Genomic DNA, 12523 nt, shown 5'->3' with positions numbered 1-12523 from the left:
GTTTAGGTAATTGCATAGAAAAAAAAAAACTACAAATACCCAACAATCTGGAAGTACTGTTCTTGGGGAATTTTACAACCACCTATGTCTATTCAGCCATTAGCCATCTACTAACATCTCAGCGCAGTCTTCTACTCAGCCTTTCTCTTTGGCCTTTTCCTGCCACAGCACCTCCGGAAACACAAACTGAAGGTCTTGAGGAGGATGAACATGAGGAACAGGACAATGGCGAGGAGGAAGATTAGGACATCCAGACTGTGATACTGATACCAGGTGAGCTGGTGGGCCTCGACCCTCAGGTGTTTTGCTCCTTTATTTCTCATGGTGAACTCGATCCAGAATACCGCCTCATCCCGAGGATTCATGGGTCTGTCATGGTGGATTCTGGAGAGCTGCATAGCATTTTCTTTGTAGCTGTGAATGTACATTTGGGGAAATGTGTTAGAACTGTGTACGTTCATGAGGACAGAGTTGGGCTATCTTGTGGTTTTGTAATCTTAATGTAACCTTTGAAACTGGTTGTAACTACACTATTATATTATGCTGCTGTTCACCATGTTTCCTTCATGATTATCAGTCTTGCTTTTGTATTCTTTACAAACAAATCGGACTAGATGATGTGCAAAAGAACTTACGATTTGTCATTGATGACAGTGTTCAGTGCATCTCTGAGGTCCTCAGCCGTCATGAAGTTCAAGTTCACAATAAGTGCAGCTCCTTTAGCCTTCATATGGACCATGTTGTCTGGCTGGTCGGCAAACATGGGAATACCCACCATGGGAACGCCGTGGTAGATGGCCTCATAAATCCCGTTTGTGCCACCATGAGTGATGAAAGCTTTTGTCTTTGGGTGACCTGATAGGAGCAGAGAGTATAAAACGTACATTATTAGATTTTCAAGTTGACGGTACTGAGTGAGCTCAACTATAGAATTAAAAAAGTTTAATGAATATTTTAGAAGATAATATTTTCTTAATTTTTTTTTTTTTTTTTTTTCTCAGAAGAATACATATTTCTCATTTTAGTTCAATTAACAACTTGTACAGACAGTGCTTACTGCAGTCAGTGACAGTCTAATTATTCCTGTTTATTAAAACAGTTCTCTCTATCTCGATAGATGGATAAAAACCCTTCTCTTTTTTTTTTGCTCCACCACCCTGGAATGTGTTGGATACCTATCTTTACTTACCCAGTAGGTCATTCTGAGGGATCCAATCATAAATTCTGGTGTTTGGACCCAGAGTTGGTGGTTTTTCCCCACTGTATCTCCACAGCACCTACAAAAAAGGAAAAGTATTTAAGGTCAACGTGAGTGATAGTTTTGTTGCTGCCTTTGCTACAATAGATATGATGTGGGTAAATATAAACAAAACCGTCTCCCTTTGTGTACAGTTTTCAATCAGTTGTGATATCTATTCAAATACTCTGAAGTCTAATTAATTCCCCCGGCTTGTCAGTCTTGAATGAAAACTATAGGCTTCTGGAAGTGTTCAAGTGCTCTGCAACATCCCAACATCTTGCCAGTGGACACTTCAATATAGAAACCAGACTCAAGGACTGAAATGCAGATGTTTTAACTCGTGAGCACCCCACTTTATATTAAATCAAAAGGACGTAAGGATATCAAAGTATCACCTGTAACGTACTGGCTGTCAAAAGTTAATTGCATAAAACAGTCAAGAGTATTTCACTAGTTCTTATATTAGGACTTGCATCCATAAAATCTGCATTCAGGTGGATTCAAGCTGTCACTCGGAGATTTTTCTGACCTTTTGTGGAATCTGAGCGAGAGCCGAGGCTATCATGTTTGCCTTCTCTGTGGTCATGTTCTTGATCATGGACCCCAAAGAGAAGACCACGATACCAGCGTCTCCGGAGCTCTGCGCAAATTCTTCCATATCCTGCAAGCACAGTCATGTTATCCCACAGTCAGTGAGCCAGCCAGCCGTCCCACTTTGCCCAGCATTTTGACAAACGATTCTTTCTTTACACGAGGATAATGAGCTGAAGTAATGAGATTTCTATTTGACTGTAATGGTGGAGACAGTCCCACCTTGGGTAAAGGTTTGGCAGGTCTGCAGTGGATCCCACCAACATATTTGAAGTTGGGGAGGAATGGACGGGGGAACTCAAAGTCCCAGTAAGTTCGTATTAACCAGATATCTGCCCTGCCCATCACCTCACAGGCACTGGTGGGTGTTCCTGTTACAATGCAAAAGTAGTAAAGGTTTTATTAGATGTATAAAAGCACTTACATTTATCGTCAAGAAATCATTAAACTCTATGTCTTCCATTAAAAAGTGTGACGTTACTGAGGGGTTCTTTCTGAATGGCTCACCTTTGACTTCAGAGTAATACGTGTCCAGCTCCCTCCACATAACATGATCTATTACAATGTCCTGTAGAGCATAGAAGAGAAAGTTCCACAGTCGCTCCGAGAAGTCCATCTTATCTGTGAGTTTGCTCATAGCACCAGGAACAAAGGAAGGAGGAGCGGGCAGCTGACCACACAGCCTCTCCCAGTTATGAGCTAAGGAGAAACGCAAGGTGAAGACCAGAGGGACACCCAAAAGGTCTGCGGTTAAGTCACTGCCGGGGTAGATTGGATCAGCCAGGAGAAGGTCATAGTTTCCCTCCTTCAGCTTCTTCATGATGGATTCTGATTTTACCACACCATCCACAATCTTGAGGGAATACCCCAGGTCAGTTTTCATAAGATCCATATACTTCATGTAAAGCTGCAGGTAGTTCATATGATCCATCTCGTACATGGAGAAGTAAAAAAACTCCTCAAGAAACTCTTCTAGGACCTCCAGTGAAACGGCGACGTTGAAAGGCTCATAGTGAAAGCGGGAGGGTTCACTGCTGTTCATGAACATCGAGGCGCTGGGGACCAGGACAGTCACCTGGTGTCCCCTGTCGACCAGCAGCTCCAGCAACGGTTTCATGTTAATCCAGTGGCTGGCCTCGGTGTACCACACCAAAATCTTCCCTCCATTTGCACTGGCCACAGAAAAGACCAGCAGTACACAGACAGCCAGACACAGCTTCATGGTGGCTGGATGTCAGGAAAACTGACAGTAGCCTTATATAATGATTAACTCAATGAACTTTGACTCGTTCCTCTTTGTCCCGAGTAACACAAGATAACAGCCTCACCTCAGAAAAAATTGTTTGAGGTAAAAGGTTATAGCTGTAAATTTATAAGCCAGAATGGGGGGGAAAAAAATAAATACAAAGCTTATGAAAATGAAAGCAGACCTTAGGCTCCTGGATTATTGTTTCTGTTAATTTAGGTGAGATGGAGTTAATTTTATCAAAATAATAATTTCAGCTTCATTGACTTGAGCACAATTGCATAATATGTGGTTGCTGTCATCTTGCATGCCACTGAAACGTGCGAGCAACAGGTGCTGGGATGTGTAATTGGGGGCAGGGGTTGGAGGGGGGGTATTTCAATTGTTGCATTATCATTAAGTGTCATCGTTAACCTTTTGAAATAATTGCATTTTCTATATACTGTATGTACCTGTTCCAGGGGTAATGGTCAGACCATCATTTTGGTCTTTACTCAAGTAGAAGTTATAAACTATTTCATGGATTGCACTAACATCTTCCTCAGGAGATTAAGCTTTAATGCTCCCCTGGCTTTTCCTTGAGTGTCACAAAGGAGTTGGCATTTTTTGCCTTTTCAGTAAAATGTCTCCACAGCTTTTTGATGGATGCAAGTTTGACCTGTTGGACATGGGGATTTTTTTCCCAATTGATTAAGTGCCTTTTTTAAATCTAGCACAGTTGGCAAGTCACTATTTTTATTTTATTTATTAATTTTTTTTTAAACAAAGAGATGGTTCAACAACCTAGAACTGGGTTAGCACAGGGTTTTTTGTAATGATGTAGACATGATCTGGGGTCTGGATATTTTTCCTTGATGGCTTCGTGATCCCTCCACATTTCCTCTATTAACTCCACGAATGTGTCATTTTTGTGCCGATTGCTTCATCTGGAAAAAACTTTGTCATATTTTATCTTCAGCTTTGGTTAAAGACCTTGTTCCTGCACAATCGATATCAGCCTCAGCTGTACTTTGTACTAAGTAACTTGTTTTTTTTTTCTAAATGTAATAAATTAGGATGGAGGTTAAAAGTTGCTATAAATGCAGATCATTTACCATACCTTAGCAATTAGTCCCAGGCTCCTTTATAATCTATTTTAACTCTAAATGAACAAGTTTCACAAAATAAAGATGTTCTTTGAAGAAAATTTTAAATTTGTGATTAAGGCTGTAACCTTCTAGAAAAACAGGTCACAGCTAAAGTAAGAAGTACCTTTATTTTCTTCTGCAAAAGTCTTTCCTTCTTTCTGTAACTAGAAGTGTTATCCCCTGCAACACCTGTGAAACTGAGGTTATTAACGATGGATCGTGTGTTTTTTAAGTCAATGCTATTGATTAAGCTTAACCAAGAGTGCATTTGAATTGGATAAGACATAATTGATTGAAATGTTTTTACAACTGAGCCATGAAATGAGTTGGCAAATCTCAATCAACTGAGCTGGGACAAGTATTTAAATAGTGTGAGATTTAGTGTTTAAACAATTAACCCTCATTATTTCAGAATAAATCAACGAAGACTAAATTAAATACTTGCCAAAAAATTGGGCCAATTTTTCTTAGTAAGAATTTTTTTAGATGAGATAAAAAGGCATTGTTACGTTTGGCTTTATTTTATGAATCCATCCATCCTTACATGTGGTGGATACCCATCTTTACTTACCCAGAAGGTCATTTTGAGGGATCCTGTCATAAATTCTGGTGTTGAGACCCAGAGTTTCTGGCTTATTTCCACCGTACCTCCACAGCACCTGCGGCAGTGGAAAATTTTGTCTACATTTGGGAAAAATGCACACACCTGCACTAATTTGTCTTTGGAAAATAAATAGCTTGCAGTTAAAGGGGACATCATGAGTTGAGTGATACCTGTCAATGGAATGAACTGCATGTAATGACCGAACCACTATGCACTTTAGATTACAAGCAACATTTTACCCATTCACATATTGCTTTTGCATCTTAGGAAGCACACACTGACACATTAGGGACGTTTTCGGGGTTGAATGTCGTGCCCAAAGAGACTTTGATATGTGGCCTTCAGGAGTCGGGGACAGAACTCTCAGCATTCTTCTTTGTTGTTGACTCGCTCTCCATCACACCCCACCAGCCTCAAAGTGAAACCGAAGGCTGCAATAAGAGCCCCTACAGTATGAAATGCAGTTAAGAAATGGAAAGTGTAGAAGCTGAGACAAATCTGTACGTCGGTGGTAATGTACAAGCATGCATTGTTTAATAGGCCAAAATATTTTAAACCACTTGATTGAGATTTGCAGCTAGTAATCAGATTATACTGACACCCATAATGTGTTTCACAGCTGTTTCAACATGATGAGATCTGCTCTCCACATTTTTCTAGTGTTTAACTGGCCTAAAATGCTTATAAGAAGGTTGGAGGTAATGAGTGGAGCACACAGATAAATAACTGGGCCTTTTAAAATGCATGTAAACGTGCTTGTCAGACTTAAATTGTACAAGATTAAAACCAGACTAACACAACCAGATAATGCATTTAGAGGTTAAAACACCCCTCCATGTGTGCTAAACTAAACTCAATTGGGTCTTGGTGTTCTTCTCACGATATGAAGCTTTTTGTAAATTGTCTTTTATTAAGGTATGCGTGTTTATCATGGCTGCCTCATGTATCCTGCCTTTGTTTGAAGCGTCTTTGTGCACAACCTCAAAAATAAACACTACATGTCAGTGAGCGGTAGGTGCAGTGTGGGGCCATATTTGAACAGATGGGTCAGCAGTGGTAAAAATGGTGGAAAGTTTTGAAGACGAGCTGAGCCCCCCCAATTATCTGTGTGTTATCAATGCGTCTTCACCAATGCACAGTGAATATGCTGATGAATAAAAAAAATTTGGTGACAGATCAGTACCATATTGGACACGTTCGATTGAGAGTGTTGTTTAAATCCATGACAGCGTGCAGATTTGTGTCCTCTTTAAATGTAACCTCATTGGTTTCATCATCTTCTTGAATTAGAATTTAGATTTATGAGCAGATACCTGCACATCAGATCAGCCTCAGCTGTACTTTGTGCTAAATAGCAGATATTTAGTTTAACTGAATAGTACAAACATGGCTTCTTTTTTTTTTTTTTTTTTTTTTTTTTTTTTTTTTTGTCTTATCAACTCGCAGGTTTCATTACATGACTCCTTGTAGATATGCTTGTACCTATGGAAATGCGCAGCTGATTTCAGAAATTAACCAGGGTCAGAGAGGTTTGTTTTTTTTTTTGTTTTTTTTGGTGAATATTCAGCAGGTGGGGGTTGTCGAACATGCCTTTTAAGAATTTGCGTTCTTGGAAAATGTCACCTCTGATTGTTTGGGTGTCTAAGTCTTAACTCCGGGCACTTTGGCCCCCCTCATTAACATTGCAGATTCCCTTTGACGCTGGTTTCAGGAGCGCCTGGAAAAACAATAAGCATTTGAATATTGGATTCAATGCCCAGTTTAGGGAGTGAGTGACCATTCAGAGTGTGCAAGTGTGTTCTGTTTACATCCTATAGACCCCCCCCCCCCCCGGTGGTGCAGAGCAGGATGAACGAGAGAGGGTAGAAATGGGTAAAACTTTATTTTACTCTGACATTTGATTTATTGGGAATTTACCACTGTTTCCTTCCTACATTCCTGCTGGTTTACTCCTCTTCTTTGCGTTGTCCCTCCATCATGGGAAGGGTTACAGCGTATTGCTTTTTGAAGTAGATATTTGCATAATCAGATTAGGATGCGTGATTGTCAGTGGGCTCCCCCGTCAGAGGGTGCTCTCGAGGAGAGAGGGTGCTGTCCAGCCCAACAATGGAGGACTCCCCTCCTCTCTCTCTCTCTCTCTCACCATCCAACCAGCTCTGCACCTGCATCCCACACACCCTGCAGGTTCGACCGCGACGGCAGTCCACGCTCGGACTTGCAGCCGCAAAAAAAGGGTGAAAGAGCACGAGAGGAGAGCGAAGGAGGAGGGGGGCTCAAGAGTGTGATGGGAGTGGGAGGGCAGGGGTTGAGCTGAGATATTTAAACATGCAGAGTGTGAATTGGCTTTAAGGGGATAAAGAGCTCAGGGCCTATCGGCTGGCACCCAACTCCAGAAATTCTTTTTCATGGGCGCCTCAGCCGGGAGAGCGAGGGGCTGCCTGCACTGATCTGGCCCATTGTGATAACGGATTCAGACAGTGTGCTAGACACTGATAAGGAAATATGCTCTCAATAGACGATTACCCACATGCTTTGGAGAGAATAGTCAATCAGGAAAATACACTCGGTGAAGGGATTGAGAAGCATACAGATTTGTTATTATTTTCAGCGCATGTTTCGTGATCCTGCTGGAAACTTTAGGTCAGAGTGATGCTCGTTCATTATTGGGTGGTATCTGTAAATAAGGTGTATCAGCAAAATGCATTTCACAGTCTGACAGCATGTATAAAGAGGCTGCCGCATACCGTTCCATCCAGTTTCGATTGCCGAATTTCACACCAGCGAGTCTGAATGTCAGCCAAATATTCAGCAGAGAAATAAGTAGACAGGTTTTAGTATTGTGTGTCATATTACCAAGAGGTGAAGATATTATTAATCAGTTGTTTTGGTATGTTCACCGTGAAATTGTTCAGTTCACCATGAAATTGCAGAGGAAGTAAAAGCCTCTCAAATTCATGCTGTGGGGGCTTCAGACTGCTGCTGTACAGTTGTTATCGTTCTCACAGTAGGCCTATAATGTTTTGTTTTTTTTTGTCTTTTTTCCAACTTTTTTTTTTTTTTTTTTTTTTTTAGGACTACAAAGAGTCACCTGTCAGTTCCCATAGGCCTCCAGTCAGTGTGTCCAGCTGCCCTCTGCTCCATTTACACGCCATTAGCCGGAGTTTAAGAGCCCCAGTGAAAGCGTCTAAAACCAACTCAGTGTTTACTCTTCAGCTCAGTTTGGTGCAGCCTATTGCCTGAAAATGGCACTCATTTTCTAGAGTCACAATAGACATTTAGGCATTTAAAAATCTGACCTCAGTACAAATTGTCACCAAACACGGAGGAAAAAAAGAGTGAACAAAACTGCTGTTAGAAATTGAAAGCATGTCTGATAATTAGTGTGTTTGGCAGAAATGGATGCGTAACATGCAACATAAAAGCCTGCTGCTTCTCAGTTTGTGATTATTCTAAACTTAGTGCACCATTTTGAATAATTCTAAACAAAATTAACTGAATAAAAATTACCAATCAGTATTGAAATTGTACAGTTGCAGTCTAATGTGGAACTAATTTTTTTTTAAATTATTTTTTTTAAAGTCTTTTAGCTACAGGTAACATTTACCGATAGAGTTTAGTGTTTACATGGATGAACAATCCTAACAAGAGTCAATGCTGGCCACCCCTTTACACTCTGTGTTTACAACCTCAGTTCTGTCAAATAGCCTACCACATCCAGTGACAAAGTGATGTTTTCACCCCAAAAAACTCCATCTGCACATTAGTCCACTGGACAGGGTTTGACTCCAGAGCGACCTCTGACCTCAGGGGTTGTAAGTTAAGCGGTCACATTTAGCACTTGTCTCTCAGACCTCTGGTCAGTGGACAAAGAGCAAAGGTCAGCTTTGTGTCCACACTAGCATGACAGGAGTGCTGAAAACCAATGTTTCTGGGCATATTGAGTATAAACAAAGAGGCAGCAGCTTTGCTCTTCAGTTAACTGTTGGGTCTTTGTAGGACTTTGAAAATGAATTAATTTGACAACTTAATAGTTTTCACTGTGAAAGAATCTCAATGTATTTACCTCAGATGTCGCCACTTAAAGTCTCTGATCGAAAACAAACCGGTGTCTGGACGGAACACGGGGATGACGGTTTTTCCAGAGCAAATTTCTGACCAGTGACGGTCCCACGAGGCTGACTGGCTGTGGTAGCGTTACACGACAGTAGCAGATAAACAGTCATTGAATGACTTGCATCCATTCTGCAGAAAGGGGAATGGAAGTAATTGCCATTTCTTTTCGGACTCCCTTCAGTGATGGGGAAAAATGTGTTGGAAATTTGCCAATATATCTTTAGTTTAAGTTTTGTGGACATACTAACTGTGTTAGCATAGCATTCTTGTAGTTTGTTGTTGTAGATGGTATAAAAAGGATTTTTATTAAATTACATTTTTTTACATGGACTTTTTCCCAAGAATTTAGATTATTTTCTGTTTTCTTTGGTGTTCCTGGAGCTATTTCATCCACAAGTAGGGTTCGGGGCACCTTATGCAGTTTTTCCATTAATAGCACACTCCAAAAAATGCCTGTTGTAAGGGTAAAGTGGCACTTTTCATGTTTGAATGCACAAAATACAAAAATTGTTCCTGTATTGAAAGGACCCAGAAATGTATTACCTGTTCATGCGCAACACTGCAGGCAAAACTCGTTTAAGAGTCAGTTTAGTCTTCTTGTAGTATTTCAAATAAATTGTAAATCTAAAATATCCATCATTGTCAGCAATGAGCTGTAGTTTGATTGTAATATCTTTCTATAGTGATCAAACATATAACTGTTAAGTCGTAGTGTCTCCTCGAAAGTGTGACATGTCCAGGTTTGCGTGACAAAATTGATAAAAATGATCAGTTAAAACTTATTTATTAAATAAATAGATCAAATAAATAACATACTATGTGTTCATAAAGAACCCAAAATAACTTACAAAAGAGGTATACGAGGATAATTAGCACACTCATCACAGTAGACAATCAGTTCATTTTCTTTGGCTATATGACATGCGTATTTTACAGAAAATCAGATACAAAAAAAAACCAAACACTGAAAGCAGAGGACATTTGTGGAGAAGTATTGAAAGAGGATTGTCAGTTTTGCCAAATTCCTCAGCCCAATTCAAATATCAGAAGTGGTTTAACTGCCGAACATCGTTGTGTGACAGGAGAGAGAAACGACAAAGTCTCAGAACTGATTCTTTTGAAGTCACATAACCTTGATAATTGAAAAGAAAGGACAGATTTGGTCTTCTTCGGGGGGGACAAAAAAAAAAAAAAAAACAGCATGTCGGCTGAAATGGGGAGGGGGGAAAGTGCCCTTGGCTATTTTGAGACGATTGCAGTCTGGAGAATTGGCTGAAGCCCTATCTTTCCAAACGCCTTTCTCATTCTATTACATGAAATAAGAAATTCCTTAATCCCTTCCATTTTCCTCACTGCAAAACTAAATTAGTCCCAGGCAGGCCAGCAACAGGAAATATTAACATGAAGATATGAAGGGGGATGTGGTACATCCAGGTTTTATACTTCCATGCAGAACACAAATTAATTTTTATGTGTAAATCATATTTCTACACTGATCAATGCTCAGGCGGTGCCCTCTTATCAGCCACATTTGGGGTCCACACTGAAACACGAAAAGGGTCCAAAAGAGTCTGAAGAGTTTCTCCTTTCAAATTCAGGGCTGTGTCTCTACCAGGCCTCGGAGCTGTCACAGCTGGATCCGGGTGACGGAGCTTCAGTGTCACTGGTCATGGCCCAGGGGTGTGGGGGCGAGTTCAGCTGCTCCATGTTTCCTCTGAGGAAGGTGAGCAGCGCGGTGGGGGAGTGGCTGGCCGGCTGGCCGCTCTGACTCTCCAGCAGCTGCACCAGGAAGTTAATGTAGCGCATGGCCAGACGCAGGATCTCGTTCTTGCTCAGCTTCTTCTCTGGAGGATGGGTGGGGATGAGCTTGCGGAGTTCTGCGAAGGCGGTGTTGACGTTGTGCTGGCGCCAGCGCTCCCTCGTGTTGGTGAACACCTTTCTGGTCATGGTGCTGAGCACATTGACAGAAAATTTTTTTCAGCAGTTATTTTGAAAACTGTTTCTAATCTAGCTTCTTAAATCAGAAGATTTCATTATTATTTTTGCTTGGAATTTAGTTTAAAAACCTGAGAATGAACTAAAATACATTATCTTTTCTTTCTGCAGAATACAGACGTCATAGTTTAGTTTTTTTCCAAAATTATTCAAATTAGAGGTTAAAATTTTCCAGCTGCCCACATTTAGCACTGATAAGCAGGACATATTTGATCAAATGTGTTCTTAATAGTTTTTCAACAACTTAAACTCCTCCTGTAATATCTCCTGTAATTTTATTCTACTAATCTTTAAAGAGCTACATCATTAACCATTTATTAAATGTCTGTAAGCTGCAAACAGCTGATAGATGCAAATTATAATTTTTGCTTTTAACAGGCTTTCTGGCTGAATAAGGCTTGTTTTCAAGAGACGATTTGATCCTTAGTTCCAATTTATTCCATTTTGCACAACAGCTGCAAGTAAAGAGAACACAATGTCTCAATCTTTCACATGCGCTTGTTTGTTTCTTGGCCAAAGTGGAAGGAAAAACTCCTCAGTACAAAAGGAATATCTCACCTGTACGTGTGTAGAACTGTGCAGAGATCTGAGGCAGAGCTTTCATGCACAGGTCATCGGCGTCCAGGAGTCCCGTGTGAATGTCCACTCAGTTGTGTCTTCTCATGCTCGCCGAGATCCGAGTGAATGAGAGGGAAGGAGAGATGCAGGGAGGGACTGGGAACAGAGAGAGAGCGTCGGGGTGAGAATGCTGCATGCTCGCATCCCTCGTTTTATAGCAGGGTGAGCCCTATTGTGTGACGTGTGTTGTCACGGAGCCTTGTGTTCATTATGTGAGGTTGGTGTGATTGTTGCAGTGCACACCCCCTTCCGTCCCATCATTTAGAACAAACGGCTGGGAATTAGGGATGATGCTCCCCATAAGTCATCACTTCAAATGATTTTTGGAGGCGTTGTGTAACATTTGAAAAGATTTGAGGTGTTTTCTTGCAGCTGTCTTGATTCCTTTTAAGTGACTATTTGTGCCGCTTTTATGATTCATTGCTCATTTAATCCTTGAGGGTTCCCACTGACAAAATTCCTATTGAAGCGAAACTGAGACATTCGACTCTGATCCTTCTCTTACTGCCGTGGACACTTATTCCTTTCCGTTTCTCTGACATTAGCCATGGACAACCCACTGTCCCCTCCACCAAGGGAAAAGACCTTGATAACACTGTTGCTCTGCTTTTGAATCCAGTCTGATTGGGCCACAAAAGGTAAAAATACCATATCCAGATTGACAGTTGAACAATATGGGTTTTGTTATGACTATGGTAATCTTGTTGAGCCATTCCAAGGGGGCCACACATAAATTACAGGCAAATCGTGGAGAGCGCAGTGTCTGACTCACCTCTCTGCAGCCACCACTCTCAACCTCCGTTCAGATAGAAAAAAACAAGCCTAGTTTAACCAATTGTCAGTGTTCTTTTTCCACCCTTCAAGTGTTGTTTCAAAGACGCAGCCTACCATAAAAGTCTCTGTGTGGAGTAGGAATTTACATAATCCGATTAGGGGCCGGGATTAGCCCCGGTCCTGGAGAACAGGCCCGATGGGGGCCATTTTCTGAA

At 41.0% G+C, this 12523-nt stretch overlaps 2 protein-coding genes across 2 annotated transcripts; both read right to left on the bottom strand.

Annotated features, from left to right (window-relative positions):
- Positions 1 to 131: 131 nt before the first annotated feature.
- LOC142382720 (UDP-glucuronosyltransferase 2C1-like) lies at positions 132 to 3053 on the bottom strand. Its single transcript, XM_075468841.1, has 6 exons — positions 2339 to 3053; positions 2054 to 2202; positions 1770 to 1901; positions 1190 to 1277; positions 636 to 855; positions 132 to 414 (listed from the first exon to the last, which is right to left on the bottom strand). The coding sequence occupies exons 1-6, from the start codon at positions 3051 to 3053 to the stop codon at positions 132 to 134; spliced, it is 1587 nt and encodes a 528-aa protein (XP_075324956.1).
- Positions 3054 to 9790: 6737 nt separating this feature from the next.
- Positions 9791 to 11643, bottom strand: tal2 (T-cell acute lymphocytic leukemia 2). Its single transcript, XM_075468959.1, has 2 exons — positions 11475 to 11643; positions 9791 to 10872 (listed from the first exon to the last, which is right to left on the bottom strand). The coding sequence occupies exon 2, from the start codon at positions 10866 to 10868 to the stop codon at positions 10530 to 10532; it is 339 nt and encodes a 112-aa protein (XP_075325074.1). The 5' UTR covers positions 10869 to 10872; positions 11475 to 11643; the 3' UTR covers positions 9791 to 10529.
- Positions 11644 to 12523: the final 880 nt, after the last annotated feature.

This window comes from Odontesthes bonariensis, chromosome 6, assembly GCF_027942865.1.
Source record: "Odontesthes bonariensis isolate fOdoBon6 chromosome 6, fOdoBon6.hap1, whole genome shotgun sequence".
NCBI lineage: Eukaryota > Metazoa > Chordata > Actinopteri > Atheriniformes > Atherinopsidae > Odontesthes > Odontesthes bonariensis.
This window is presented reverse-complemented; position numbering and strand designations above follow the sequence as displayed.